The sequence below is a fragment of the Panthera pardus genome, unplaced genomic scaffold, assembly GCF_024362965.1.
Source record: "Panthera pardus isolate Hobbes unplaced genomic scaffold, ASM2436296v1 HiC_scaffold_13, whole genome shotgun sequence".
Lineage (NCBI taxonomy): Eukaryota > Metazoa > Chordata > Mammalia > Carnivora > Felidae > Panthera > Panthera pardus.
This window is the reverse complement of record NW_026526688.1, coordinates 102,357,939-102,385,179: the sequence shown is the minus strand read 5'-3', so window position 1 is coordinate 102,385,179 and position 27,241 is coordinate 102,357,939. Positions and strand designations below refer to the sequence as shown.

General features: G+C 40.4%; 1 protein-coding gene and 1 long non-coding RNA gene across 2 annotated transcripts in view; one reads left to right on the top strand and one right to left on the bottom strand.

The window, feature by feature from the left end:
* Window positions 1-7,663, bottom strand: part of ANXA5 (annexin A5) — a 30,250-nt gene extending 22,587 nt beyond the window's left edge. The window contains exons 1-2 of the mRNA XM_019418831.2: window positions 7,509-7,663; window positions 7,360-7,403 (exon numbers count right to left, since the gene is read on the bottom strand). Of these exons, the coding sequence (XP_019274376.1) occupies window positions 7,360-7,368 (9 nt within the window). The 5' untranslated portion in view covers window positions 7,369-7,403; window positions 7,509-7,663. The remainder of the gene's footprint in view (window positions 1-7,359; window positions 7,404-7,508) is intronic.
* Window positions 7,664-19,696: 12,033 nt separating this feature from the next.
* On the top strand, window positions 19,697-25,497 carry LOC128776551 (uncharacterized). Its single transcript, XR_008421703.1, has 2 exons — window positions 19,697-19,940; window positions 24,108-25,497. It is a non-coding gene; the product is annotated as an uncharacterized LOC128776551 (long non-coding RNA).
* The last annotated feature ends 1,744 nt before the right edge of the window (window positions 25,498-27,241 follow it).

Sequence of the window (27,241 nt, the reverse complement as noted above, 5' to 3'; positions counted from 1 at the left end):
TTTAAATCTGTCTTCCAGTTCAGGGTTATCAATACTTAATCAAACACCTTACCCAACATTCCACATTAATACTAATTAGGAAGCAAGAAACCATGAAGCACACCACTATAACCGAGCAACTGCTAAGCAGCTGTATAGTAATTTTTAAGTATATTTCTTCTGAGGCTTAGGTTTCACGAAAAGCCCCTGGAGGCCGCCAAGAATGTTGGGGAAAAGGAAAGTCAAATGGCAGAACTCTGCCTTCACTCCCCAGTCAGAGCAGTTCAGGCCTTATCTGATGGACACTGTACAGGCCCATTAATATTTCCTATGATAATGGGTCCCACTGATGAGCAAAGAAAAAAATTAAAAATCACCGTACCAAGAAAGAAATGAGATGAGCAAGAAAAAAGGGAAAAACCAGTATGACAGACATGATTCGGATCTAAAGTGCAAAGTAAAGTAAATATCAGAAGAAAAAAAAAAAAAAACAAACAAACAAACTAGAACCTCCAAGAGGTACAAACACAATCGGGGGTCAGAAACAAAATCTCAAGCTCTAATTCTAAGCCTTGCTCCAATTCCATCAAAAAAGGTGAAAGTTCAGGGTGCCTGGGTGGCTCAGTTGTTAAGTGTCCAACTGACGGCACAGAGCCTGCTTGGGATTCTCTTTCTCCCTCTCTCTTCCCCTCCCCTATGTACACATGTGCAAGCACTCTCTCTCTCAATAAATAAATACACATTTAACAATAAAAAAAAGTGAAAGTTAAATTCAAAGACTTAAATTCAAATTGGCCTTTGACCATTACCTTTGACCCCTTTCTTAAAATCAAGTGTAAGGGAAAAAAGTATCACTATAAATAGTTTAAGTTATACGCACAGAGGTAGAAAAGAAATTTTCATAACAAAATAAAGGTTTTCAGTATGATTTAGGTTTTTGTTGTTTCTTTAATGCTCCCATGACTATGACTATTTCCCACCTGGATAAGAATGCCTTCCCTTGGCAAATACCAACAAATGGAAAGCTAAACTGTCTGTCAATAATGGTGATGCCTTGAGGTAGCTGAAGTGGGCAAACGCATTAGCTCCCAATGAGTATACGTTTGATTTGGGGTATGTAGGGTTCCATTTTACCTAACTGTTCAACTGGGAATTCTGTGAACAGTACTTGAAAAGCTGTATCACTAACCCATTCATTCACCAATGCTTCAGAAAATAAGCTTATAGATTTTTCATATTAGAGAAGAGTATGCATGGATTCACAACTTTATTTCCTTTTGTATCTAAACAAGGGGCAGAAACCTAATAAACATGGCTGGTCCTACACAAAGGTAGGAAATGTTAGACTCAAACCATTTTTAGTCATAGGAGAGAGATAGTACATAAATAAAAGACCTACAGAAATGAAAGAGGATTTAAAGATCATATATATCCTGCTGTTTACTAGACAGCATCTCCTAAATGTTTTATAAAGAACTCGAATTCAACAAATTCACTACTAACTCCATCTTTTCCCCCACCTCAAACCTGCATTCCTTCCTCAAAGAAAAAGACAAACCACTCAGTGAAGCAAGCCACTCATCTTGACCTGACCAAACCCTTCACCACCTACTACCACCCCACTCATGCACCCAATCTGCCAACTCTCTCCATCAGTCCCCTATCTAAAGCCCCAGCCACTGCCTAGTTTAAGTCTTTAAGATTTCACTGGGACCATAGCAGCAGATTCCTAAGTGATCTTCCAACATCCAGCTTCTCTCTCCTTCTCTCCCTCACCCCCTGAAACACCATGCAGTCTCTGCAGCCCTCAAATGTAACATCACACTGGCACCAGGGTGATTTTTGTGAAGTGTAAATCTAATCATGGCATGCCCCCACTTACAACTTTTTGACAGCTCTCCTTATCTACAAATGGTTCCTACTCTTTAGCTCTTTCTGGCATCTGTTTCCAAGACAGGGTTCCATGTCCCCACCTGACTGCAGCTTCACTCAAACAATACCATACTGCCTGCTGCTCCTGGCCATGCCAAACTCCTTTACACCCCTGAGCATTTACTTTTGCTGCTGTTGCTTCTACATATAATGCCTTTCCTCCTTGTCCCATCTGACTAATGCTAGCTAGGTAACCTCATTTTTCTCTTCTGTGAAATAGTAATACTTGTATCTGAAATAGTATTATGAGCACTAAATGATGCAAACAATGGACTTGGCAATGCATCTGTTATTTCACTAAACTTGCATTCCATTTCCTCTTTAATTCCCGTGTCTAATGATACCTGGCACATAGTGGGAACTCAAAACTTTCATACGTTCATGAATGCATGCATGAATAGGAAGTAAAGAGAACAGTTAGGAACAGGTGTTCAAAGAAATGATACCAACTGCAATATGTATTAATTTCCAATAAATCAATTATATATAGGTTTACATATTATATAAACTACTGAATTGAAAGGCTGGGTCCAAAAAAAAAAAAAACACTTAAAACAAAGGCCTTAGGAGCACAAGTTTTTGTAAAAGATCAACTAATGTGTTTGTGAAGTTTTAGAATAGTATTCAGGTTATTTGAATAAAATTTATTTCAGAAATCGATCTATAATGTAACAATATTGTTATATTTCTACCATTTTATATTTATATAAATTTATATAAATAAATTTATATAAATATATATTTATATAAAAATTTATATAAATATATATTTATATTTATATTTCTACCACAGATTGCCTGTCACTAGCTTGCCACCTATAGCCAAGGGGTACCAGATCGAGATAAGGGAATTAAGGTTTGCTGAATCCCAATGAATTGCTCAGTGGCTTGCAAAGCAGCCACGCAGTTTTGGATCTAGTTCTTTCTCAGCATGCAAAATGTAAACAAGATTGCACTCTCAGACAAAGGAATCAGGAACTGAGACACTAACCCAGAGCAGTACAGGTCATAAGTAAACAGGTAATCCTGACCTAGGATCCCAAGAGGGATCACTACAGACAGATTTGATTTTAAGATGAATGGTGGAAAAGATGCAATCAATATCTGATCGACCCCTCTAGCATGAAACTCATCTCAAATCTATTTATTTACATTGATCCTGCTGTTCTTTATAAATTGTCACAGTACAATGATTTCAAACCAAAAAAAAAAAAAAATTATAATCAAACCTTGCACAATTTAAATATGTATAGGAGAGAGAACTCTGATGTTCATGAAGTCTCTAGTGAAAAATTATGTAGCCTGATTTTGCTTCATGACATGCCTGCTGCTCTAAATTAATTCTTTATTAACATTATAAATAAAGCTAAGTTCAGATTGGTCAAAATCTGTATTTTTAAAGTTGCATTCTCATAAAGAAAATTAGAGATATAAAAGACTTAAATTGAATTAAAATGTATTAAATGGATCATTCATCTTTGAAATACATCCAACTCTTGATTTTTTGAAACCAAAGAATATAGAAGTACAGAATGTACTTTTAAGTACCTAAAATAAATTAGAATATCTGTGAAATAATTTGGCTGTAGCTAAATAGTGATATTTTAAAAACCTGCATGAGCAAGTTAAGCAATAAGAAATAGGTCAGCGTCCAGTTTAAGAAACCCACCCCAAGATACGGTTAAGTCAGATTGAGGAAATAACCCTAAAATCTAATTAAAAATTCACATTTATATAATCACAAGCTGACCGTTGCAAAGATGAAAGGATTCAAAAAATATTTTACTATATATAAATAACTCAGGCAATTAACAGCTCTTTGGCCATTCCTTAGTAAATATCTTGAGCTAGCTTATACCCAAATTTAGCATAGAAAAATGTTAGTGGTCCAATAATCATAAAAATTTACTATTTAGCAAGGTTTATTCTAAACATGGAAGTTGTGGTTTTAAGCCATATAAATCCAAAGCCATTCAAATGAATGATTTAAAAGATAATATATATATATATATATATATATATATATATATATATAGAGAGAGAGAGAGAGAGAGAGAGAGAGAGAGAGAGAGAGAGAGAGTGTCCAGGAACTGTTTACATGCAGGTACATTTGTAATTCAGATTTTTCTTGTATGTCATGGAGAAGATACAGTTAATCATTGTGTTACCTTTGAGAAAGCGTGGGAAGCCTCATGTTAGACTCCTTCTCTCCATAGTAACAATCAGTTGGTAGACTCCCACATGTTTCAATGCTAGTGGATGAGGACTAGGACCAGAGAGAGAAGGGCAGAGCTCAAGTGGTGGTTATCCCACAAACACCACCAGCTCTGAATGTATTCACCCAACAAGACAATATAAATCACTTTTTTAAAATTTTTTTAATGTTTATTTATTTTTGAGAGAAAGAGACAGAGTGTGAGTGGGAGAGGAGCAGAGAGAGAGGGAGACACAGAATTGGAAGCAGGCTCCAGGCTCTGAGCTATCAGCACAGAGCCCGACCCAAGATTCGAACTCACGAGCGGTGAGATCATGACCTGAGCCGCAGTCAGACGCCCAACCCACTGAGCCACCCAGGTGCCCCTAAATCACTTTTTATGTAGTTCACAATAGTTGTCATGGCTTTGTCCCCCTAGACTGACATCATCAGGGTAAAATTTAACTAAAATTTTTCATTGATATAAAAATATTAATATAAATATACACAAGAGTATAAAGTATTCCTAATATTTATTTATAGAAAAAAAGAAACTCCAATTATCTATCTAAGATTAATCAATGCTTTCTCATTAAATTCTTAGCAGGACAGTCATACCCAGAAGTTACCTATATAATTGATTTCCTGGATCTCTGTAAACTCTGATTGGCAAGGAGGTGGTCCCAAGGTCAAATAAAAAGACAAAAACACCAGTATGGAAGGTACAGCTTATAAACATGAAGAATAACTGCTGTTGGAGGCGACATTTTAATTCCTCAATAAATAAGAAACAATATTTAAGCATACATTTTAAATTACTGAAATGTACACCTCTATGTCTCAGGCATCTCATTTCACTACTCTACAGATGGCCACGGAGTGGAGGTCTCTGGCTCCCATAACCACAAGGCAACGAAACTACTACCATAGAAACCGTTTGAAACCTAACACTGAAGCTACTTCAGCCTTCCTACAATTACACTGGGGTCCAAGGGAATTTTTTTTGACAGTAAAAGTGCAATTCCTTATTGTGGGCATTCTGCACACCATCAAATATAAGTATAAAGACAACAAAACGTTATCCTAGTAGTAAACATTTTAAAATGCTTTACTTCCATGGTTTCCAAGGATAACTAATAACAAAGTAAGTGCAAAATTCAACACTGTAGCTTTCTTAACACTACTTATAACTTTTACGATGACCAAAAACTGTGGTTTTGACAGAAAACAGTCCTGGTGTTATACTGTGATAGAGATTATGCACATAACTTTGTAATATAAACCACCATTCTCCCAGATTTTATATGTATAGCAGCTTTTATACTTTTCATTATTTTAAATTATTAATGTCCACAGTTGGAAAAATGTGTTCCTTTATGCTACCTGGAATCTACATAATTAAAAGGAATTGATTGAGGGGTGCCTGGATGGCTCAGTCAGTTGAGAGTCCGACTTCAGCTCGGGTCATGATCTCCTGGTCTGGTCCGTGGGTTCGAGCTCCACGTCAGGCTCTACTGACAGCTCAGAGCCTGGAGCCTGCTTCTGATTCTGTATCTCCCTCTCTCTGCCCCTCCCCCGCTCACACTGTCCCTTTCTCAAAAATAAATAAACATTAAAAAAAAATTTTTTAAAGGAATTGACTGAAAAACTTCAGACATCACGGGGTAAACTTACAAAAGAGATTCAACAAACAGCCGAATGAGCAAGTATAAAGGGAATTATTCTTTGATGCTTGTTTCATCACCATTTACATCACCACACCAACAATATCAAGATAAGAAAAATAATTCTCAATGAAGGAAAGTTAGTTCCACATAAAAGTATCCTTTATATGGGGAAGAACCTAAACCAAAGTTTCCACTTGAAGTAACAGGAGACTCAGTTTATTGTAATATTCCTTAAGTGTAATAGAGGAAGTAAGAATGGAAGCACTGTATAAATTAATAAAGTTACCAAGTCATCATAATCCTCCCATTTTTCTCTTGGAAAGAACCGTGAAACCTTATTCAATTTTGATAAGAGTTTTTGTTTTTTAATAAATGAAGAGTATAAAGAGAGGGCTTTGTCTGAGCAAACACTTGTTTAAAAAAATGTTTGGGGAAAAAAAAGGGATCTGGACTCTGACAAGCCAGTTAGATTGTTGAGATCTGTAAAATTAGTTTTGGGGTGGAGTTGTTAGCACTGATATTTTATTCACAAAAAATTGTCAATTTTTATTCACAAAAGATTGTCAATCTTTTAAAGTCTGCTGTATAAATTAAACTATTTTTTTCTTTCCTACACTTTTTTAATGTGTATTTATTTTTGAGAGAGAGAGAGCAAGAACAGGGGAAGGGCAGAGAGGAGGAGACAGGATAGGAAGCCTGCTCCCAGTGACAGCAGAGAGCCCCACATGAGTCTGCCAAGTCACCATCCCCTGAGATCATGACCCCGAGCTGAGCAGGAGTCGGATGCTCAACCTCTTAGCCACCCCTTCCCCGCAATTTTGATAAATGTTAAGAACAGGGGAAAAAAAAAAAAAAAAAAAGGCTAATAATACTAGGTAATCGAGTTCTGAAACAATCCCAAGGCAAATTCAATTTAGAACTCGTTCCACGAGTTCCTTACTTAAGAAAAGCACCTCTTCTGTTTAATCTTTTGCATGAAAAAAAAAAAAAAATCCTACCTACAACTAACAATAAAATTGAGTTGAGCAACTGGAAAAAGCTCACTAGAGTTCTACTGGAAAAACACCAAGGCCCACTCACTGTATTAAAATAATACAGGAAACGGCAGGGAACGGAAAGGGGACGAAAGGAAAGAAGGAAAGGAAGGAAAAAAAATGAAGGGAAGGGAGGGAGGCAGGCATAGAAAGAAAGACAAGGAAAGAAAGGCGTTGGGCTCACATGACCGCTACGCGCTGGTTCCTGCTCTGGTTCTAATTTTAGCGGTTCTTTGGATTTGGGAGGGCGCACTTTTACACACTCACTCACGAAAAGGGAGTGCACACAAATCCGGCCACGTCACCCGCGGCAGCGCTCCACCGGCGGCTACCGGGCAGGTTCCGGCGGGCACTACGCGGAATAAGCCGGGGCACAGCGAAGGGGTCGGGGGGAAGCAACGAGAGAGGAAGCAGGAAAGGTGTCCCAGATTTCTCCCAGGCAGATTTCGCTTTCTCCTAAACTTTTTTAGCTTCCAGACGAATTCTACAACTCCCTTGACACAGCTTACGAAGTTGGCAAATGCGAGCGCTGCGCGGGGGCGCAAGGCCCTACCTGTGCCATGGCGACTGCTCAGGTCAGGAAAAGGTGATGCAAACCTGCAAGAGAAGAGAGGCACGGAGGGTTCAGCGAGCCGCAGACCGGCCCTCCCCGCAGCGCCCCTCTCGGGACGGAGCCCCCACTCCGGCTGGGCGAGCACTCACCCAAGCGTGACAGAGGGACCCAAGTGCTCCGAACCTCCGGGAAAGCCGCGGAGCGCGGGGCGGCGGCGCGCAGGGCAGGGCAGGGCAGGGATGCAAGCGCAGTAGGCTCCAAGAAGCTGCTCGCAGCCCAACTCCAAGCAACGGAAACACCACCCGCCCTGCCCCGCCCTCCGCCTGCCACGGGGACCGGGGCCGCCCCTTCCCCGGCCTCACTGCGCCTGCGTGGGGCGCCACTCGTCCCAGTCCTCGCACGCGGGGTGGGGCCGGGCTGCAGCTGCGTTGGAAGCGGCAGGAGGCGGGCTCCCCAAGGGCCGCTGGACCGCCCTGTGTTCGCCGGCGGGAAGGGCTTGGGGACTCTGACCCAGGCTCTGGTTTGGGGGTCGCTGGGATCTTTCTTCTCTCCGTGGCCTCACAGAGCTGCGCTCAGACAGCGTGGCCGAGTAGACTTTTTGCAAGGCGAGAAAGTCACTGCGGCCAAGGACAGTGGGTCTTTGACCATGGTATAGAATAAGAGTGAAGTTTTGAGAGCCCTTTCCCAAATTTGTTTTTAAGTAAACAAACAAGCAAACAAAAAAGTGTCAGTGGTTGCTTCCTAGATAATGTATATAGCTTGAATGTAGATACCTCTTTGGTAGCTTATGTAGGAAATTTCAAAACCTCTGCTTGGATCAATTCCTATTTTACAAACCAGCCTAGAACTTTACCAAAACTTAAATTTCAACTATACTCTCTATTCGTTCAACATAAAATATGTAAGTACATGAGAGAGACACACAAAGACTGACTCCAAGATATTGTACTAGGCTGGTACAGGAAAAGCAAAGATAGTGCCCTTCATAGACTTCCTGGTGTGGGGGAGGAGAGGCAAGAGGACAACCTTGCAACACTAGACTGCATGAGATATTCTCAGATGAGAAGAGCAGTGCTGTGGAGATTCAGGATAAGAGATTAGAATCTAGTCCGCTTTGGGGAATAAAGAAGAGGTCTTGTCAAATTAAATGGAGAACAAATATGATTCTTATATAGAACATCTCATTAGCTGGCACCCCTGGGTGGCCTGGTCACTTAAGCATCCGACTCTCATTTCTGCTCAGGTCAAGATCTCATGGTTTGTGAGTTCGAGCCCTGCATCGGGTGGGCTCTGTGCTGATAGACCAGAGCCTGTTTGGGATTATGTCTCCCTGTCTCTCTGCCCCTCCCCCACTTGTGCGCGTGCTCTCTCTCTCTCTCTCAAAATAAAAATCAGCTTCAAAAAAATTATAAATAAAAAACAAAACGAGCATCTCATTTGCTTTCACCTGTTAAGCCACATGTTTAATAGGCCCTGACAAAGTCCCAGCAGACTGGTTGTTTACTGGATAGAAAGGCAAAACTGAAAAGTGTGCGGAGCTTGCAACATACACATACCGTCCGTCCCCTTTCAGCTTGCCTTCCCTCTTCTCTGGGAGCCTCTTTTCAACCAGCCCAACATCTCTATGTGGCCTCCAGTCCCCACAGCATTCTTTTTTTTTCCCCCCACAGCATTCTTGACAGGCCCATGCACCTGAAGGCAGCCCTTTCTCTGCATCTCTCCCTCCTCACACACTCTTTGCTTTCTCTCTGCCTTTTGCCTCCAGCATTCTTTTTCCCATTCACATCTACTTGAACTCCATTTCTTTTTTTTAATATAAAATTATTTATTTATTTATTTAGAAAGAGGGAGAGAGAACATGAGTGGGGGAGGGGCAAAAAGAGAGGGAGAGAGGGAATCCCAAACAGGCTCAGCACCATCAGCCCAGAGCCCCATGCAGGGCTCGAACTCACAAACTGCAAGATCCTGACATGAGCCAAAACCAAGAGTCAGATGCTGAACCAACTAAGCCACCCAGGAGACCCTTGAACTCAACTTCCACATTCCCTGTCTCACTTCCTACTCTCAAAGTAATGAAATTCCATCAGATCTTATTGATTTTATAGGGAAATGCCCAGCGTGGGTTAATGACTTGCCCAGTGTCCTACAGCTAAATAGTGATAGAAATAATCAATTATTAGATCCAGAGTCTTGATATATGCCAGTTGATATTCCTTTTACTTCCAGTCACATCAATTTATTCAACTCCTGCTCTGGACCAGGCACAGGTCTTGATGCTGAGCAAAGGATGATGTAGTAAATGAAACAAAGTAGGTCATACACTGGGTGGAAGAGACAGAAAATAAACAAATATCTATTATGTCAAGTATGATACATGCTATAAAGAAAATAGAGCAGGGCTAGGGACCAGGGGTGTGGGGAACACTATTTTGCAAAGGCAGTCTGAAGGCACTTCTTGAGAAGAAATCTGAATTATTACAATTTAATTGTATTTGACGACTATTTACTGAGCACCCAAAAACGAAAACAGGAGACACACTGTATATTATGAAAGAAATGCAATCAAAATGCAACTGGTTTCAATGGAGGGACAGCTAATATTTTCCCAAGGGATTTTAAAAACGGATGTGACATTTGAATTAGGCTTTGAGGGAGGATATTTTACCAGGCAATGAAGAATTGAGAAAGAAAGGATGATCTGGTTAGGTGTACAGCAAACCAAAAGAAGGAAAGTACCTTTTTGTGCATGGGGTGAAAAGTACATAAAGAGAAACTGCCACTTAGATGCTGCTTTGAATGGTATATTTAACTGACAAATTTTGAATGACCGATTTTTTTTTTTAACTCCTGGGTATTATAAATAATGGGCACTCAGGAAATTTCTTTTACTATCTCTTAAAAACAAGTCTCTATCATTCATTTCCAAAAGTCCCTGGTCAGTGTCCAAAAGTCAACCTCAGAATCTCTACCAGATGGTCCAGTTAACTCTCTCATCTTCCTAAGTTTTCTCTTTCATGCATTTAGAATCAAAATCCTTCTCACTCAGTGTATTGTCTTTATGTTGTGTTAAATTTAAGTATTGCATAATAATTTGGGGTTGTTTGCTGTACTGTTCTTGGATACAAATAATAGATGCCAGCTATTTTCTGATGAGATAATCATGTTGTATTCCTACCTAAAACTTTCTTTTCATTGGGGAAATATACCAAATGTCAAATAACTGATTTACAAACGAACGTTTGAAACTCAATTTATTTGTAAACTCGGGATTTTCCCGCTTTCACTCTTGTCCTCAATTATTTGGATCACTCAGGAACCAGCCAATTTATTGTAAACAAGTCACTGAGCTTCTGTGTGTTGCAGTTTCTGCATCTCTCAACTCTAGTGTTTTGATCATATATCCATTGACCTACTGTTACTCTTAAATATATGATTGATAAAGAGAGAACAAATGGGTAATTGGCTTTGCACAAGTAAGTACAAGTTTTCCCTAATTTTAGAAGAGTGGGAGTCTTGTGTTTTAAAGACTATAAAACTTTCAACTACTCTACTTTTAAAATCAATTTTGTTTAATAAATATAGCTGTTGCAAACTGTAATTATTTAAAGAAGAAAGAAAGGAATGTGAATTTGCAATAGGCAGAAAGAAACAAGAGAATGCCTGAGGGGTAAAGTAGGGGATAGATACAAAGGGAAAGCAGGAATGTCCTGCCTCTCAGACAAGAGCTGGAAAGAACATACCCCCTGAGGTCAGAGAGACCTGGGTTCAAATCCCCACTGTGCTGTGCAGCAGGTGTGTGATCTTAGGTTTCCTTATCTAAAGTGCTGGTTAGGGGGAGCACCTGGGTGACTCAGTCAGTTGGGTGTCTGACTCTTGATTTTGGCTCAGGTCATGATATCATGGTTTGTGGGTTTGAGCCCCACGTTGGGCTCCCAGCTCCAGCTCCACGCTGGCAGTGGGGAGCCTACTTGGGATTCTCTCTCTCTCTTTCTCTCTCTGTCCCTCCCCCACTCATGCCATCTCTCTCTCTCTCTCTCTCAAAATAAATAAATAAATACTCTTAAAAAAAAATAAAGTGGTAGTTAGCATTAAATGAACTACTTTGTGAAGGTGTCTAACAACTGGTTTGAAAGATTGGTTTCATTCCTCATGTTCCTTCCTCCTTCCCAAAACTTTATAATTCTCAGCTCCTATTCTGACGATTCAGCCTCCATCCTCCCAATGAAAGCAAAATTAACCTCCTTTGGTGCCACTGCTCTACTGCAGCAAGGCCTGTCTTATCAGGTCTGGCAGGCCCCAACTTTTGGGGGCCAACCTGATGATTCCTGGTGCCATTTCCCTTCTGTCCCCCATTCTTCCTCATCCAGAGTCTTCTGTCAGTGGCCCCCACTGACATACAGCTAACCTAGTCTCTTGACATGCAAGCCCCCACAGTCCCCATCTGATGGTGCCAAGGACTCCAGAAGCACCACTTGGAATTTAGTTCAAGCCACCTACCTGGCCTCAGCTCATCCATCCATGAGCATCTTTGGGTGAGAAGTGGAGGTGAGGCCACACTCCTCTGGAGATTTTGCCCTGTTTGCCTCATCACTTTGGCATTCCAGCTGTGATCCTGGAATGCAGAGAGCATTCCAGTGGCTCCTCACTTATCCTTGCCCTTTATATTTAAAGTGTGTGTAGTATCCTTAGGGAAAATAAGTCCAGATTTACTTTCAGAACCTTTTCCTGAGCCAACTGTGCTATATTATTAGAGGACTCTAATCTCCCCTTATTGAGATTCATGTGCTCACCAGAGAATACAAGCAGAGATTCCTCAGGAGATGCTTAGCTTTAGATGTCCTTCCACTCTATTTATTCAAAACAATATTTGTATTTACCCAGTAAAATGCAAATCAACTTCCTTAGCACGAGATGGGAATGTAGGTCTTGGATAAATAGGTAAAAAAGATTCTCGTAGGAATCTTTCAGACAGAATGTTTTAAGCTTGATTGAAATCTTCAGAGCTGTTAGCAATAACAAGCAGTAAAAATACTCAGCCTACTTATAAAAGTACAAGTATCCTGTCTCTCTTTTTCTCTTTCATTGCTGAACCCCCAGCGCCTAGCAGAGCGCCCAGCACTTAGTAGCTGAACATTGAATATTGTGAAAGGGTGAGTGAATGGATGAATCAATCCATTGTGGTGTGGGGTTTTTATGTTTAACAATGGTTACTATTAACTGCAAACCATTGATATTCAGAATGATGAGGAAGATTGAAAAAAAATTAAAAGGAAACCTTGTAAGAGAATTTTGTCAAAAGAATAGATAATATTCTCAGACAAGGATTCTGAATTCCGGAGAGGACTCATCCTTGGGCGGGTAAGGTTTTGTTATGTGATCTTATTAGTTTGTGACCTTGGAAAATGATTTGATTTTTCCTAATTTGGGGTGGTGGATAGGATGAGATGAGATCATTTATTTAATGCCTAAAAATAACAGGAAGACTGGTTTCAATTTCTCATCCCTCATTCTGCCAAAAACTCTCACCACTAAACCCCACCCTCATCTTCCATGCTGATGATTCAGTCCCCACCCATCCCACTCAAAAACCAAAATTAAGTCCCTATGAATCCGTTGTCCCACTGCTACAGGCCTTTCCTATCAAAAGCTAATTTCTCAGCACTGACCCCCACCCCCACCCTAGAGTGCTCCCCACACCTGGGGTCAGTTTATGGTTTATCTGGGGCTTTTCTTTATTCAACAGATTTATTGTGTCAGACCCTGGCATAGTGAGGATACAGTGATTTAAAAAAAAAAAAAAACAAACAAAAAAACAAAACAGATACACAGGATCTATCCAGTTAGAGCACTCAATCCAACAGAATAAATGAGATGACACAGCAGAATCCCATTAACATTCGGGCAGAGGTCAGAGAATAAGAAACAGGCTCTTACAAGGAAAGCCTTTGTGGGGTGGGTATGTGTCCATCCCGGAAGTCAGCCTAACGGGGATTGAGACATGTGATGGGTGGAACTACAGTATTCCTTTTTTCCCCTTTATGCAATCTTACTACTTGGATAAGATAAGAAAGGATATTCAGGGAAGAACAACTGAGGAGGCATTTTGCCTGAGAAAGGGGATAAAGAGAATTCACCGTCTGAAGGATAAAGAGAATTCACCATCTGAAGGATGCTGTAATTGTCACCCTCACACTCTGGACACTGCCATTCTCCTCTAAAATCTTCCAATCTGATTCCCCCTTGCTGGTAGCTTCCTCCTGCCCTCCACATTCTCTCACCACCCCAACCACATCTCCTATTACTCTCTGACATCATGCAAACTTCTAGTTCCTCTCTTTTCGCCCAGCCTCCCAATCTTCCTCCTGCTTCCACTGTCTTCTCTGCCCAACCCCTGGCCTATCAGGAATCATAACAGCCACCATCTTGTCATTATTCCCACCCTCCTCAGTCCAGCCTACCATCCTCACGTGTCGCGCTGACCTGATCCCACCATCACCTGCCCCGATGTGTGGGCTGCTGAGTGTCACTGGACACAACCAATCATACCACAGATTGGCCCTGCAGCAAATTTGGGGTCATCAGTCTCAGTAGGACCCTCAGCATTTCTTAGCAACTCTTTAAATATGCTCCTGCTCAGTTTTCTCCTGATATTGATTTTAGTCTTTCACTGTTCTCTTTAAGATCCTAACCTTCCCCTTTCTCCCAGTAGATGGCCTTAATTCCTACTTAACAAGCCTACTTGTCCTGAATTCTCAACCTTCTCCTACAAACTCATGTGTCCACACTCTTTCTTACTTCCTTTCTCGCTCCGAGAGTGAGAGGATCTTTTTCCAATCTGAGGCTTAAGGTTCATTCTCCAGAATTAGGATCTTACTCTTACCTATATTTAAATTTTTTCCCCTCCACTAGCTTCTTACTCTCAGCCCAAATTAACAAAGCTGTTTACATCAGGACTCTCTTAGTTTCAAGTGACAGAACCCAACTCAAGCTAGCTTAGGTAAAAAAGAGAGAATTTTTTTTTAAGGTGTCTGGCAGGATTTTTAACTGTAAACAATAGAACCCATTCTAACTATCATGAGCAAGAAAAAATAATTTTTTTTACAGTTTATTTATTTATTATGAGAGAGAGAGAGAGGGAGACAGAGAATCCCAAGCAGGCTCCATCCTGTCAGCACAGAGCCCATCATGGGGCTCCATCTCATAAACCATGAGGTCATGACCTGCCAAAACCAAGAGTTGGATGCTTAACCAACTAAGCCAACCAGGCACCCCAGCAAAAAAAAAAAAAAAATTATTAAAGGATTTTAGGTACCTTGGCACAATGTCTGGCAGGATTAGGAAATGATCCTTGGTGGGTATGCAGGCTGGACAATGCCCAAATCACACTGCCAACTTCTCCAGTGGAGAAGCTACCGCTGGTAAACTCTCCATGCATGAGACAAACCTGTGAGAAGCTCAGATCTATTGCCTCTGAAAGCTTAGATCTCTCCACCCTATTCTACCAAGAACTCTAAAAGGTGGATTTTGTGGAATGTTTTCTATGCTTACCTTGCTAAAGTGGTCACACCACACACACTACTGGAGTGTGGGGCACCATCCACACCTTTTTACAAGGTCCCCTTATCCACTGTGGATGAGAAACCTGGAACTACATTTCCCAGAATCCCTTGCTATCATTTGTCAATGAGAAGCATTTGCCAATATTTGGAAGGCAGTAGAGGTGAGAGTTGCACTCAGAGGAATGGGCCAGACAGGAAATTCCCAACAAGTTCCTGAAAAGGTCTGGTGAACCAGTGGCTCCCAGTAGAAAGCTGCAGAACAGGACAGTTAGTGGACTTTCTGAGGATTGCTGTCACTTCCTGGCCATCTCTTGAGAATCCCTACTGTCTTTGGCACTTCAGACTCAGCTATTCAGTGGTAGTTTCCCTGATCTGTGCTGCTGTTTTTCTAGCAGTTGGTGAAGCCACTAATACCCTATATTAAAATTTTCACAACTGTACTAAACAGAGTGGTTTTTATTTTCTTAACTGAACCCAGACTGATACAGTGAGTTGGAGCCTTAGCAAAAATAGGCATGCTGCTGCATAAGTTTGGCAGTTACAGTAAAATAATGTAAAGGACATGTCATCAGCAAAACATACCAGCAGACATCAATTTGAGGGATGTCTGGGCAGGGGTGACTTCTCAAATCTCCCCAGGTTTCATGGGAGACATGCCTGGATTAGTGGTAATGGTATTTTTTCTATTTAGGGTGAGACCCTGCCAGATCGATCCAACAATACCACTGTGACACCACAGCACATTACCTTTCCCTTTCCCAAACCACATGGCTCTAATCTTTAAGCTCTGAATGATTTCTTTTTTCTGCCACTATCATTAGCCTGCTACTTGGTCCATGATTTTCCTATAAGATACACAGTTGCCTTGCAACCATACACAGTGTTTAGTAGCCAAGGGGGACTGAGGATGGCGGGCCTGGCCCAGCCCTGATAAAGTTACCCTCTCCTGAATCAATCTCCCATGGTTGGTTCTGAGTGGTAGAATCTAATCACAGGCCCTCAACTTTATGGAAGCAGGAAACTGCATTCCCCCATTAAGCTCATAGGAGGAAAAAAAAAAATGCCAATAAAGGGAAAGTATGCCGGATGACATGTGCATAGCTCTCTGTCTCATTTTTTCTCTCTCCATAGACCAGCTTTCTCCTTGTGGCGGGAACATGGCTACAATTATCTCAGGATCACATTTTTCCACCTCCAAGAAAGCTTTCTTTCCCGAGTTCAACTTGGAAAAATCTGATTGAACCAGCAAGGTCACAGATCCTAGTCACAACCCCCACTATAATCACATGATCTGTGGGAGAATATCCTAGAAGAGATTATTTTTGTAATCATGGTTTCTCAACCAGGGCACTATTTTTTTCTTTCTTTCTTTTTTTTTAAGTTTATTAATTTTTTTTTTTTTTTTTTTTTTTTTTTTTTTTTTTTTTTAGTAATCTCTACAACCAACATGGGGCTTGAACTCATAACTCAGATATCAAGAGTCTCATGCTCCTCCAATTGAGTCAGGCCGGTGACCCTCAACCATGCCACTATTGACATTTGGGGCCGGATCATTTTTTGTTTGGGGGGACAAGGAAAGCTGTACTATGCAATACAGAATGTTTAGCAGCGTTTCCAGCCTCTACCCACTATTTGTCAGTAGCACCTCCCACACACACATTGTGACAAACAAAAATATCTCCCAACATTGGCAAGTGTCCCCTGCGGGGCAAAATTGTCCCTACTTGAGAACCACTGATCTATATAAGGGATTCCTTGCTGAGCCACAGCTCTGGACTCCACTTGTTACCGAGTCACGCAGCCTGCAGCAGGCCTGCCCATGGCAAACTATACTTCTAAATCATCAAATGATACTAGACACATTTATCTACCTGTCTGCTAACTCACACCGTTGCAGGATTTTTTTTACCTCAACGCCCGGGGTGCCGTTGTCACACTGCTTCGAGGAATGAAGAGGGGGACACAGAATAAAAAGTTTTATTAGAGTACAAGGTCAGAAAGTAAGAATAGTATGAAAGCTCTCTTTACAGAGAGGGGACCTTTGAAAGTGAATACCCGCGACTATAGGCAAGGGTCCTTGTTTTATAGGATTTCGGTGGGCCCGTCTCCTTGCCCTGTTCCTTCTCAGGTTCTACCCTTATTGGCTAGGTAACTCAAAATGCCTAGTCATTCCTTTTTGACTGGCTAATTTTCATTGTATGAGGGGTGGTCTATGGCCATACTGTTCCTTGTGGGTCATATATTTTATGCTCTACTTATTTTCAGTCAGGTCTTTTGCTTGTCACATTTCCCAGGGAAACCTGAGGGGCAGGAGGTGGTGTCTGTTGCATTCTTAAAGGGAACTTTATGCCTGAGGGAGTTTGCTTGAGGTCAGACATTCCTAGAAGAAATGTGTTGAAATAAGTATTTTTCCCCACCCAGGGACCTTCAAGCCTTAGCCTCTCCTTTTCTGCCTACTGAATCCTATCTTTCCCTATCATAATATCTCAACCAGGACATCCTTTAGCTAACTCTAACTCACCATTTTCCCTCTGAGATCAACTCTTTCACATCCCCTGGCCTGGTTAAAGACATCAGTGTTAATCAGTCACTCATGCAGAATCCTAGGAGTATTTCTAGATCCTTCACTCTCCCATCCACCACCACATGTGAGGAGAAGGATTCTAATAACACCTCTCCTTGTCTTATATCAGCTCCCTCTCCCCACTTGCTTTTACAATAGTTTTCTACTAGCCTCTTAGTCTCTCCTCTAATTTACCTTCTAAATGCAAATCTGAGGGTGTTACTCCATGCTTAAAATCAATATTTCAGCAGATCCAAATTGCTGTGGAATAGTCAGAATTCTTTAGCAATGTGAACAGTGACCTTCCTGAACTTTTCCTCCAATTTTACTCCCTCTGCTTTCTTGCTAACAAACTACTGAAAAGGTCCCGGTTTTGCATTTGTTATCTCCCCTGCCTGCCTCTACCTTATGCCACATTCTCTTAGTTCAGGTGATGAACTGCTAGTCCTCCTTCAAAACCCATTGTAAATTGGGCACTTGGGTGGCTCAGGTCATGATCTCAGGGTTCATGAGTTCAAGTCCCATAATGGGTGAGCTCAAGCCCTGTCTCTCCCCACCTCTCCCCCTACCCCCACCCCTCCTGGGATTCTCTCTCTCTCTCTCTCTCTCAAAAAAAAAAAAAAAAAAAAAAAAAAAAGCCCATTTTAAGCATATTTTCTCTTATTTTTCTTTCTTAAAATTCCTCTTAACCATATGTCCTGACATCTTGACTGCAACCTTGACCCTGGGCCACTTCTACCCAACTAACCAGCTCCTGAATTTCTGGCCACAGAAATGATGACATTAAAAAAATTGTTTGCTGTTTTAAGCTACCAAGTTTTTGGGTAATTTGTTACAGAGCAACAGATGATTAATTCAAATAGTTAGTTGCAGAAGTCAACAGGAATGAAATTCTACACCCAAGTTCCAAGCTTAGGGGGCTCAGTCTTTCTAATTTAAGCTTCACCTGGCTTTTGAACAATACCCACGACCTATTTTATTCTCCACTTTCATTCTGAAACACAGCAAAAATAATTGTGTTAAAAAATGTGTTTGAGTGAATTAGCTGCTCTATGTTCACACAGTAATATGTAAAGGAAGAGTTCAAATTCTAGCATTATTTAATGTGGCTTTAAAGACTCAGAATGGGAATTGAGGGACCATCAAGATGCATTTTTTTTAATTCAAATGTCTATCTTTCCAAGAATCAGAGTCTACAGAATACAGAGAATCTAATTCCAATTTTGTAGGTAATCAGAAATTTAATTTTGATTTCATAAAGAAAAATCTCCAGTATAAAGAAAAGTTCTAAAGTGTTTTAAACAGTTTACTTACATTAAAATTTAGTGTGTAAGAACAACTGAAATGGTCACCAAAATGAGAATACGTAAATAAATTGTATATTCATGGAATGGAATGGTACTCAGCAATAGAAAAGAACACAACAGCATAGAATAATGTCAAAAACATGTTGAACAAAAGAAACAAGACACAAAAAAAGATACATTCTATCTGATTTCCCCCCATATGAAGTTTAGGAACATGGAAACTAAGCTACAGTGATAGAAATTAAGAGCAGTTTTTGTAGGAGTAAAGATGAGTAAAAGGAAGAACAGGAGAACTTTCTGGGAGTGATGGAAACATTCTTTATCTTGATTTGGGTAATGACTACATGTGTGTATATAGTTATCAAAACACACAATTTAGGATTTATTTATGTTCATTTCACGACACGTAAATTTTACCTCATACTAAAAAAAGACAGCATTAAAAAATAGTGCATAATACCAAAATCTAATTATGTTTCCCCGTTAGGATAACTTCTCTTTTAGAAGAGGGATTCAGAAAACCAAACTGAAAGAGCCTTCACATCACACAAGTGAAACTAAGTAAATATTTCCAAATATTTCCGAAAACTACCATTGAAAAAATAAACCTCAGCCACCTGAGCCATGATAAATACCCGCTGATTCTTAGCACGAGCCCCGTCCTCTCTGAAGCTGGGCTTGGGCAGAAAAACATTCAATTCTCCGCCCTTCTGAGACTGCCGGGTTCAGCAAACACACTGCGCAGGGAGGGGAGCCTCCGCACAGCAGAAAGGCCCCTGGAGCGGAGCTCAGCAAACAAGTCGAGGGCAGTGAGCAGTGAGCAGTGGGCAGTGGGCAGTGGGCAGTGGGCAGGAGTCCGGGGCCGCTCCGCATGTGATTCCGCGTCCAGGCATCCCACACGTGCAGAGGCGGAGGGGTTCTGGCACAGAAAGGAGACCAAAAGGGAAAACACATATTGACAAAGCCTTCACAGTTGTGAACCAGGGCTGCAGAGGGACAGACAGGAGCTGCTGCTGGAACAGAAAGGGAGCATTTGACACACTGAGCCCAGACCCAGGAAGGCCAGGGGCCTGCGCCACAAAAGCGGAAAGCAATTAAGAACAAATGCAGTGTTCTGCCGTCTGCAAAGGGGAAGGCAGAAAAAGCAAACCGGTAGGCCCAGTGAGACAGCAAAGGCATCCTTTCGGGGTTGGGGGAGTGGGGGGTGGGGACCATTTTGTAGAGAATTCCAGCTTCTATGAATTAAATACAGACCCTGGATTCCTCACCTAGTCTGCCAGGATCCGCTTGTGCCCTGCTGCTCAATACCCTTTAGGATTCCCCCTTACCTCGGGATGTCTAGACTCAGGAAACATGATTTATAAGGGTCTTTGTGATTTTCCCACAACACACATATCACAAATGCCCCTTAATTTCTTAGGGAAACACAGCTCCGGGGCTACCAATGTTTCCCTCAGGTGGTAGCTCGGATGTCAGTTGCTTTGGGAAGTCTTTCCTAACCACCTCCCCCCCCACCTGCCCCCCCCCCCCCCCCCCACCAGCCCCTTCACCCTCTTCCCCCCCACTCCAATCTGGGTTACCCTTTCTCTGGGCTCCCTGGCACTAGTACTTTCTTCCCCTATGGTAAGCCTTGCCTCTGTGTATTGTGGCTGTCTGTTGGTTTCCTTTTTAACTGTTAAGTATCTGAAACTATAGAAAAAGTTTAAAGCGTACTTTGTTACCAATGAAAACCTTGTTACAGTTAATACCTTGTTAATTACATATTTTAAAATAGGGATATAAAATGTTACAGATACAGAATAGTACTACCATTGTTATTCTCTGCTTATGTACCTTAGTTATCTATGTTTCTTTCTTTTTTTTTTTTTTTTTAGTTTATTTACTTATTTTGAGAAAGAGAGAGAGCATGAGTGGGGGAGAGGCAGATAGAGAGACAGACACTGATGTCTGGCTCCATCTCAGGAATGTGAGACCATGACCTGAGCCAAAATCAAGAGTCCAATGCTGGTAACCAATGTGACAATAAATTGTATTAAAAAAGGGTCCAATGCTTAAGGGACTGAGCCACCCACGTGCCCCAGTTACTTATGCTTCCAATCAAAAACAAAACACAGTATTTCTTGGTATGTTTCTAACATAATTAGTAATATACTACACATACTCTGACAATTCTTTCACTGTGTCTTGTGTTTTGACATCACATTCATAAAGAAATTAAGACATCGGAGAACAAATCATTAAAAAAACTAATCCATTTGACTACATTAAAATGTAAAAACTCTGAATTGTAAAATATTGCATAAATGAAGTTAAAAAGATAAGCTGCTGACTCTAATTACTTCTTTTAAAAATAATTATTCTCTCAAAGACATTCATGTTCATAATTTTAAAAGTCAAGTCTTTCTAATATGTTTAAAATTTAAAAGTTTTAGGGCACCTGGATAGCTCAGTCAGTTAAGCATCCAGCTCTTGGTTTCAGCTCAGTCATGATCTCAACCGTTTGCGGGTTGGAGCCCTGCCTCAGGCTCTACACTGATGGTGCAGAGCCTGCTTGGGTTTCTATGGTCCACTCTCTCTGTCTCTCTCTCAAAATAAATAAATAAACTTAAAAAATTTTTTTAATAAAATGAAATTAAGAAGTCTCTTCCCTTACTTGCTTTCATTCTTCAGAAGCAGATTTTTTCAACTCTTTTAACTTTTTTTTTTTTTTTCTGGAATTGGCCTCCATGTTTTTAAATAACATGCATTTTTTTTTTAGGAGACTAAAAAAATATTATTAAAGACAAGGATTTATGAACTTTCTTCACACACATTCTTCCTCCCTCTTTCTCCTCCATTTTGATAGATAGAACTGGTTGGAGCAATAGTCGTGCTTACATTAGCAGGGTTTACATTATATGTAAATATAATCCACAGAAGAGCCATGGTAATGTCCCAGTTTCACCTTCTTTCATCTATAACTTTTTGTTTTCCCTATTGTCTCCACTACCCTCACTGGTTTCATTGCCAGTGTGCCTTTATTTTTTTTCTAAACTCCCCCCCAAAAGAGGAATTTCTTTAATTTTTAATACATTCATACTCACCAGGAAATACATACACACACATATGTAAGTATATATATGTATGTCTTTTCCCCTGGATGTATTTTCCAGATAACCCATCTGAAGCGCTCTTGTGGGGCGCCTGAGTGGCTCAGTTGGTTGAGCCTCCGACTTCGGCTCAGGTCATGATATTGTGGTTTGTGGGTTCCAGCCCCGCATGTGGCTCTGTGCTGACAGCTCAGAGCCTGGAGCTTGCTTCAGATTCTGTGTCTTCCTCTGTCTGACCCTCCGCTGCTTGCACTCTGTCTCTCACATTGTCTCAAAAGTAAATAAATATTTAAAAATATATATATTTTTTGAAGCACTCTTGCCTTCCCATCTGGTCCAGTTGTTCCACATCTGCTGCCAGCTCTCTGCCTGGGACTTCTCTTCACTCTTATCCTGGACATCGGATGACCAACTCATCCCAATTTGCCAGGGATCGGCCCGGTTTTAAAGCTGAAAGTTCCACATTTGGCACCACCCTCAGGCTCAGGCAAATTGGAACTGGTCAATCTACCTGGACATCCCCTTGCCTCTTTCCTGGTTCAAGTCCTGTTTCCTGGATCCTATGTGATCTTCTTGGTTTCTATCCTTATTTTGTGGAATCCATTCTCCAGTATTTTCCTGAAAAGGAGGTAAAAAATTTTTAGACTTGCATATCTGCAATGTCTTTATTCTGCCTTCACACTTGTTAGAAAATTTGGCAGAGAACAGAAATCAAGATTTGAAACAATTTTCCATCTGAATTTTGAAAGGATTGCTCCACTGACTTTCCATGTGGCAGGTGAAAAGCCTGGTGCTTTTCTGATTCTGGGTCTTTTGTATATTTTTAATCTCTAGGAATTTGCAGGATTTTTATCTCCAAGGTTCTGAAATTTCACAATGGCACACCTTAGTGTGAGTTTTTGTCGTTGCAGGCATCATGCAGGGGCATAAGTGAGCTCTCTCAATCTACAAACTCATATCCTCTATTTAAGGAATTTTTCTTCAAAAATACCCTACCCTATCTTTTTGCATTCTCTCTTTCTAGAGCTCCTGCTTACTAGAGTGTTGGGCCTCCTGAACTCTAATATTTTCCTTTTCTCTTCCATTTTCCATTTCTTTATTTTTGATTGACTTTCTGGAAGATTGCATCAAATTTATCTTCCAGACTTTTTTTCTGAGAATTTACTATTTAACTTCAAAGAGCAATTTTTATTTATTTATTTATTTATTTATTTATTTATTATTTATTTATTTATTTATTTATTTATTTATTTATTGTTCTCTGAATAGTTTTATTCTATAGCCTTTTCTCATTGTTGTCAGATGCTACATCTCTTCTTACCACCTGGGGAAATGAACTATCAAGTTTGTTCGTTTTTGAGTCTTATTCTGCTCCATACGTAATTTCTATTTTCTTCAGGTGTTTTTGATTTAGTTCTGTCTGTCCTGGCATAAGCTTTCCTTAATTGCCTGGTAATCCTTGGCTGTCTGTGCATATTTAAAAATAAAGTAATAAAAGAACCTGATTGGAACAGGCAGGTACACATCCCTGTAGGGTGCTCTGGTGAGGTTGATTTATTATTTTTTTCTTTGTTTCTTTGTTTTCGTGTTTAGCTGGCTTCCCATAGCAGACTCAACCACACTCTCACCTGGAAAGCAGAAGTTTGGCTGACGATTCATTTCTCTTACAGACCTGCAACTAAGCCTCCTGCTGTCAGCACCACCTGCACCCCTATTCTGATAGTTCTAAATATTTCTGAGCTCCTATAGTTCGTTCAGCCTTCTCAGTTTCCCTTACTGTCCGCTTTGGTTTTAATTGTTAATTTCATTTTGCCACTTCCATATGCTTTCTAGTTTCCAATATTCCAATGCTGCCATATTCTCTACTTGTAAGTATTTCTTTTTTTGCCTCTATAGATTTGTGCCTTAAAACAAAACAAAACAAAACAAAACAAAACAAAACCCTATACTGTCACTTTTATGTAATTTTGGCAGGGAGGGTATGTAGATGTGTGTTTACCATATTTCAGCAGAAGTCTGTTGGATCTGGAGGTGGCTGAGGTAAGGACTGCCTCTCATTCATCATTACAGTCTAGTGTCCAGCATATTCTAGTATATTGCCTGGCATATATTAGGAGCTCAATAAGTAAAGTCTTACTGAATGAATGTAGTACAAAAACTTTTTTTTTGGAAATATTAACTACTGTTTTGCTTTGTTTTTCTCACCAGTATTTCATTTTCTCCTTTCCAGCTAGGCTAATCTGTCATTTTTTCAGAGAATGCTTGGGACAACAGAAAGCAAACTATTGCTGCAGTGTTTAGGAGAATTGAAAGGACTCATAGCATAAACAAAAATATTGTGGCGAAACATTGTGAATCATTGCTCTATCTCTCCCTGGAATTGGAAGGCTGATCCAAAAGAGAGTCAGAGCTTAGTTCCAGGGACGCAGCAAGCCCTGTAAAAACAAAATGAACCAGGTAGTGTGTCTAGACAGTTGGAACAATTTCATCCATCTAGAAAGGCTCAGGAGCACCAGAAGTTTCTCACTCATTCAAGAATGAAAACAATGTAAATGCAGAGAGTCAGCAGATCTAAAAGAGCTGTGAGGACAAGAGTGAAGGTGAAGAAATGCCAGACTGGACCACTGAATGGAGAGACAGGATGATGCTCAGGTCACTGGATATATCATAGACAGATGACAATCTCTCCCCCCTAGATTCTTTGGAACTATTTGTGTCCCTTGTTACTTAAACACAATCCTGGGGAAATCTACAAATTAACTGAGATTAAGTTTCTGCCACCCAAGTAAAATGAGAGCTCAAGATTGAAATTAAATTGGCTTATGAAAACAATATTATGTTTCTACAATATCTCTACTAGTTAGTTGAAATTCATATATACTACACAAATGTAAGTATGATCACCAGATTATTTTCAAATTTATTTAAAAATTCTCAAGTTTTACACAAGAGATGATCAAATATGTTAATGTAACAACAAGCTAAAGAACAGATTTATTATACCCAGCAATAGCACTACTAGGAATTTATCTACAAGATACAGGAGTGCTGATTTGAAGGGGCACATGTACCCCAATGCTTATAGCAGTGCTATCAACAATAGCCAAATTATGGAAAGAACCTAAATGTCCATCAATTGATGAATGGATAAAGAAGATACACACACACACACACACACACACACACACACACACAATACTATTCAGTGATGAAAAAGGATGAAATCTTCCCAATTGCAACAACATGGGTGGAACTGGAAGGTATTATGCTACGTGAAATAAGTCAGCCAGAGAAAGACAGATATCATATGATTTCAGTCATATGTGGAATTTGAGAAACTTAACAGAAGACCATAGGGGAAGGGAAGGAAAAATCAGATACAAGCAGAGAGGGAAGCAAACCATAAGAGACTCTTAAATACAGAGAACAAAGTGAGGGTTGATGGGAGTGGGAGTTGGGGGAGTCGGGAAAATAGATGACGGGGATTGAGAAGAGCACTTGTTGGGATGAGCCCTGGGTGTTGTATGTAAGTGACGAATCATGGGAATCTACTCCTGAAGCCAAGACTACACTGTATGTTAGCTCACTTGACAGATAAATTAATTAATTAATTAATTAATTAATATTAAATAAAGTACAGATTTATTCTTGTGAATGACAAATCATCCATAAAATCAAGGATGTGGTTTATAGAATAGGTAGATTGCTTGGCTAAACTGTTTATATTATTGTTAATCTTAATAGAGTAATTAAGGAATACAGAAACATCTATCAGGAATGTATGTTAGGACCTCTACTTTCAGCCAAGATGAAGGCCAGTGCTCTCACCAGGAATGGCTACAAAAGCTTAAAAAGCTTACAAAATACACAAAACAATATCTGCTTGAAGGCAGTGAGGAACTTCTGGGGAAATTCAGACTTAAGCACCAAGATTCTGGAGAAGGAAGAAACTTGGAGAGGAGAGTTGGCATTCTGCAATTGATTTTTCCTCTGGCAAAATAGCACTTGCTTACTCTGAGCACTAAGCAAGAGGCCAAGGACAAGGTCATGGATGTGGGCTGGAGGTCACTAACAGGCAGAGAAGGCAACAGGATTTTTGGCAGTTTTGGGAAGTGGAAAAATGGGAATTTTATGAGTCTGGGATGCCAGTGAGAAGGGTGTTTGGAAAATCAAGCTTGACACTTGACCTGTTTTACCAAATTCCTATGCTGCATGGAACAGGATATTAAGAAACTAAGCAGAAAACCTGTGTAAGTACAGCTGAGGTTTTTCAGTCTCAAAAAACTCACCAAGAAGAAAGGGTCACAGTGGGCACCCCCAGGTCCTTAGGTGGAGTCTTTGGAGGGTGTTTTCCTATATCAAAAAGATAACACATTATTTCTCATAATTCTGGAGGTTGCGAAGTCCAAGATCAAGGCATCGACAAATTCAGTGTGGTGAGAGCAGGCTTCCTGGTTCATAGACAACCATCTTTTCACTGTGTCTTCACAAGGTGGGAGGGACAAGAGAACTCTCCAGGGTCTCTTTTCTAAGAGCACTACTCCCATTCATGAGGACCTCTCCCTCATGACCTAATTACCCTCCAAAGGCCCCACCTATAATACCACATAAAGGGTGACAATTTCAACATAAGAATTTTGAGGAGACATAAACATTCAGTCTATACAAGAGGCATCCTCTCTAAGAACAGGGATGGATCAGAGATGGAAAAGAACCTCATAAAAACTATAATGCACTCTATGACATTCTGGAAAAGGCGAAACTATGAGGACAAAAGTAAGATCAATAGTCTCCAGGGGTTTGGGCTTGGGAGGGATAAATAGGTGGAGCGTAGAAGATTTTTAAGGCAGTGAAACTATTCTTTATGATACTATGATGGTGGGTACCCATCATATACATTTGTCAAAACCCACAGAATGCACAGTACCTAGAGCAGACTACAGACTTTGATGCATGATGATGCATCACTGTAGAGTCATCCTTGGTTTAAAATTTTAAAAAAAGCAGCATTCTGGTAAGGGATGTTGATAATGGGGAGGCTATGCATGTGTAAAGGTAGGGGCATACAGGAACTCTGTACTTTCTGCTCAATTTTTTTTTTTTTTCTGTGAACGTAACACTGTTCAAAAAACAAAAAACAAAAAAAAATCTAAAATCAAAACAAAACCCTGTAATGCAGCCTGCAGTCTATCTCTGATTGGATTAAAGTAGTCAACTCCCTCAAAGAGGAAGGGGGAAAGCCTCTCTAGAGAAATATTTCATCCCTAAGCCTCTACAATGTTTAAGAAACAATGTCTGGCACTTTCAGGAGATATTTATCAGACATTCCAGGAGACAGAAGCAATTACTAAAAGGCATAAAGAA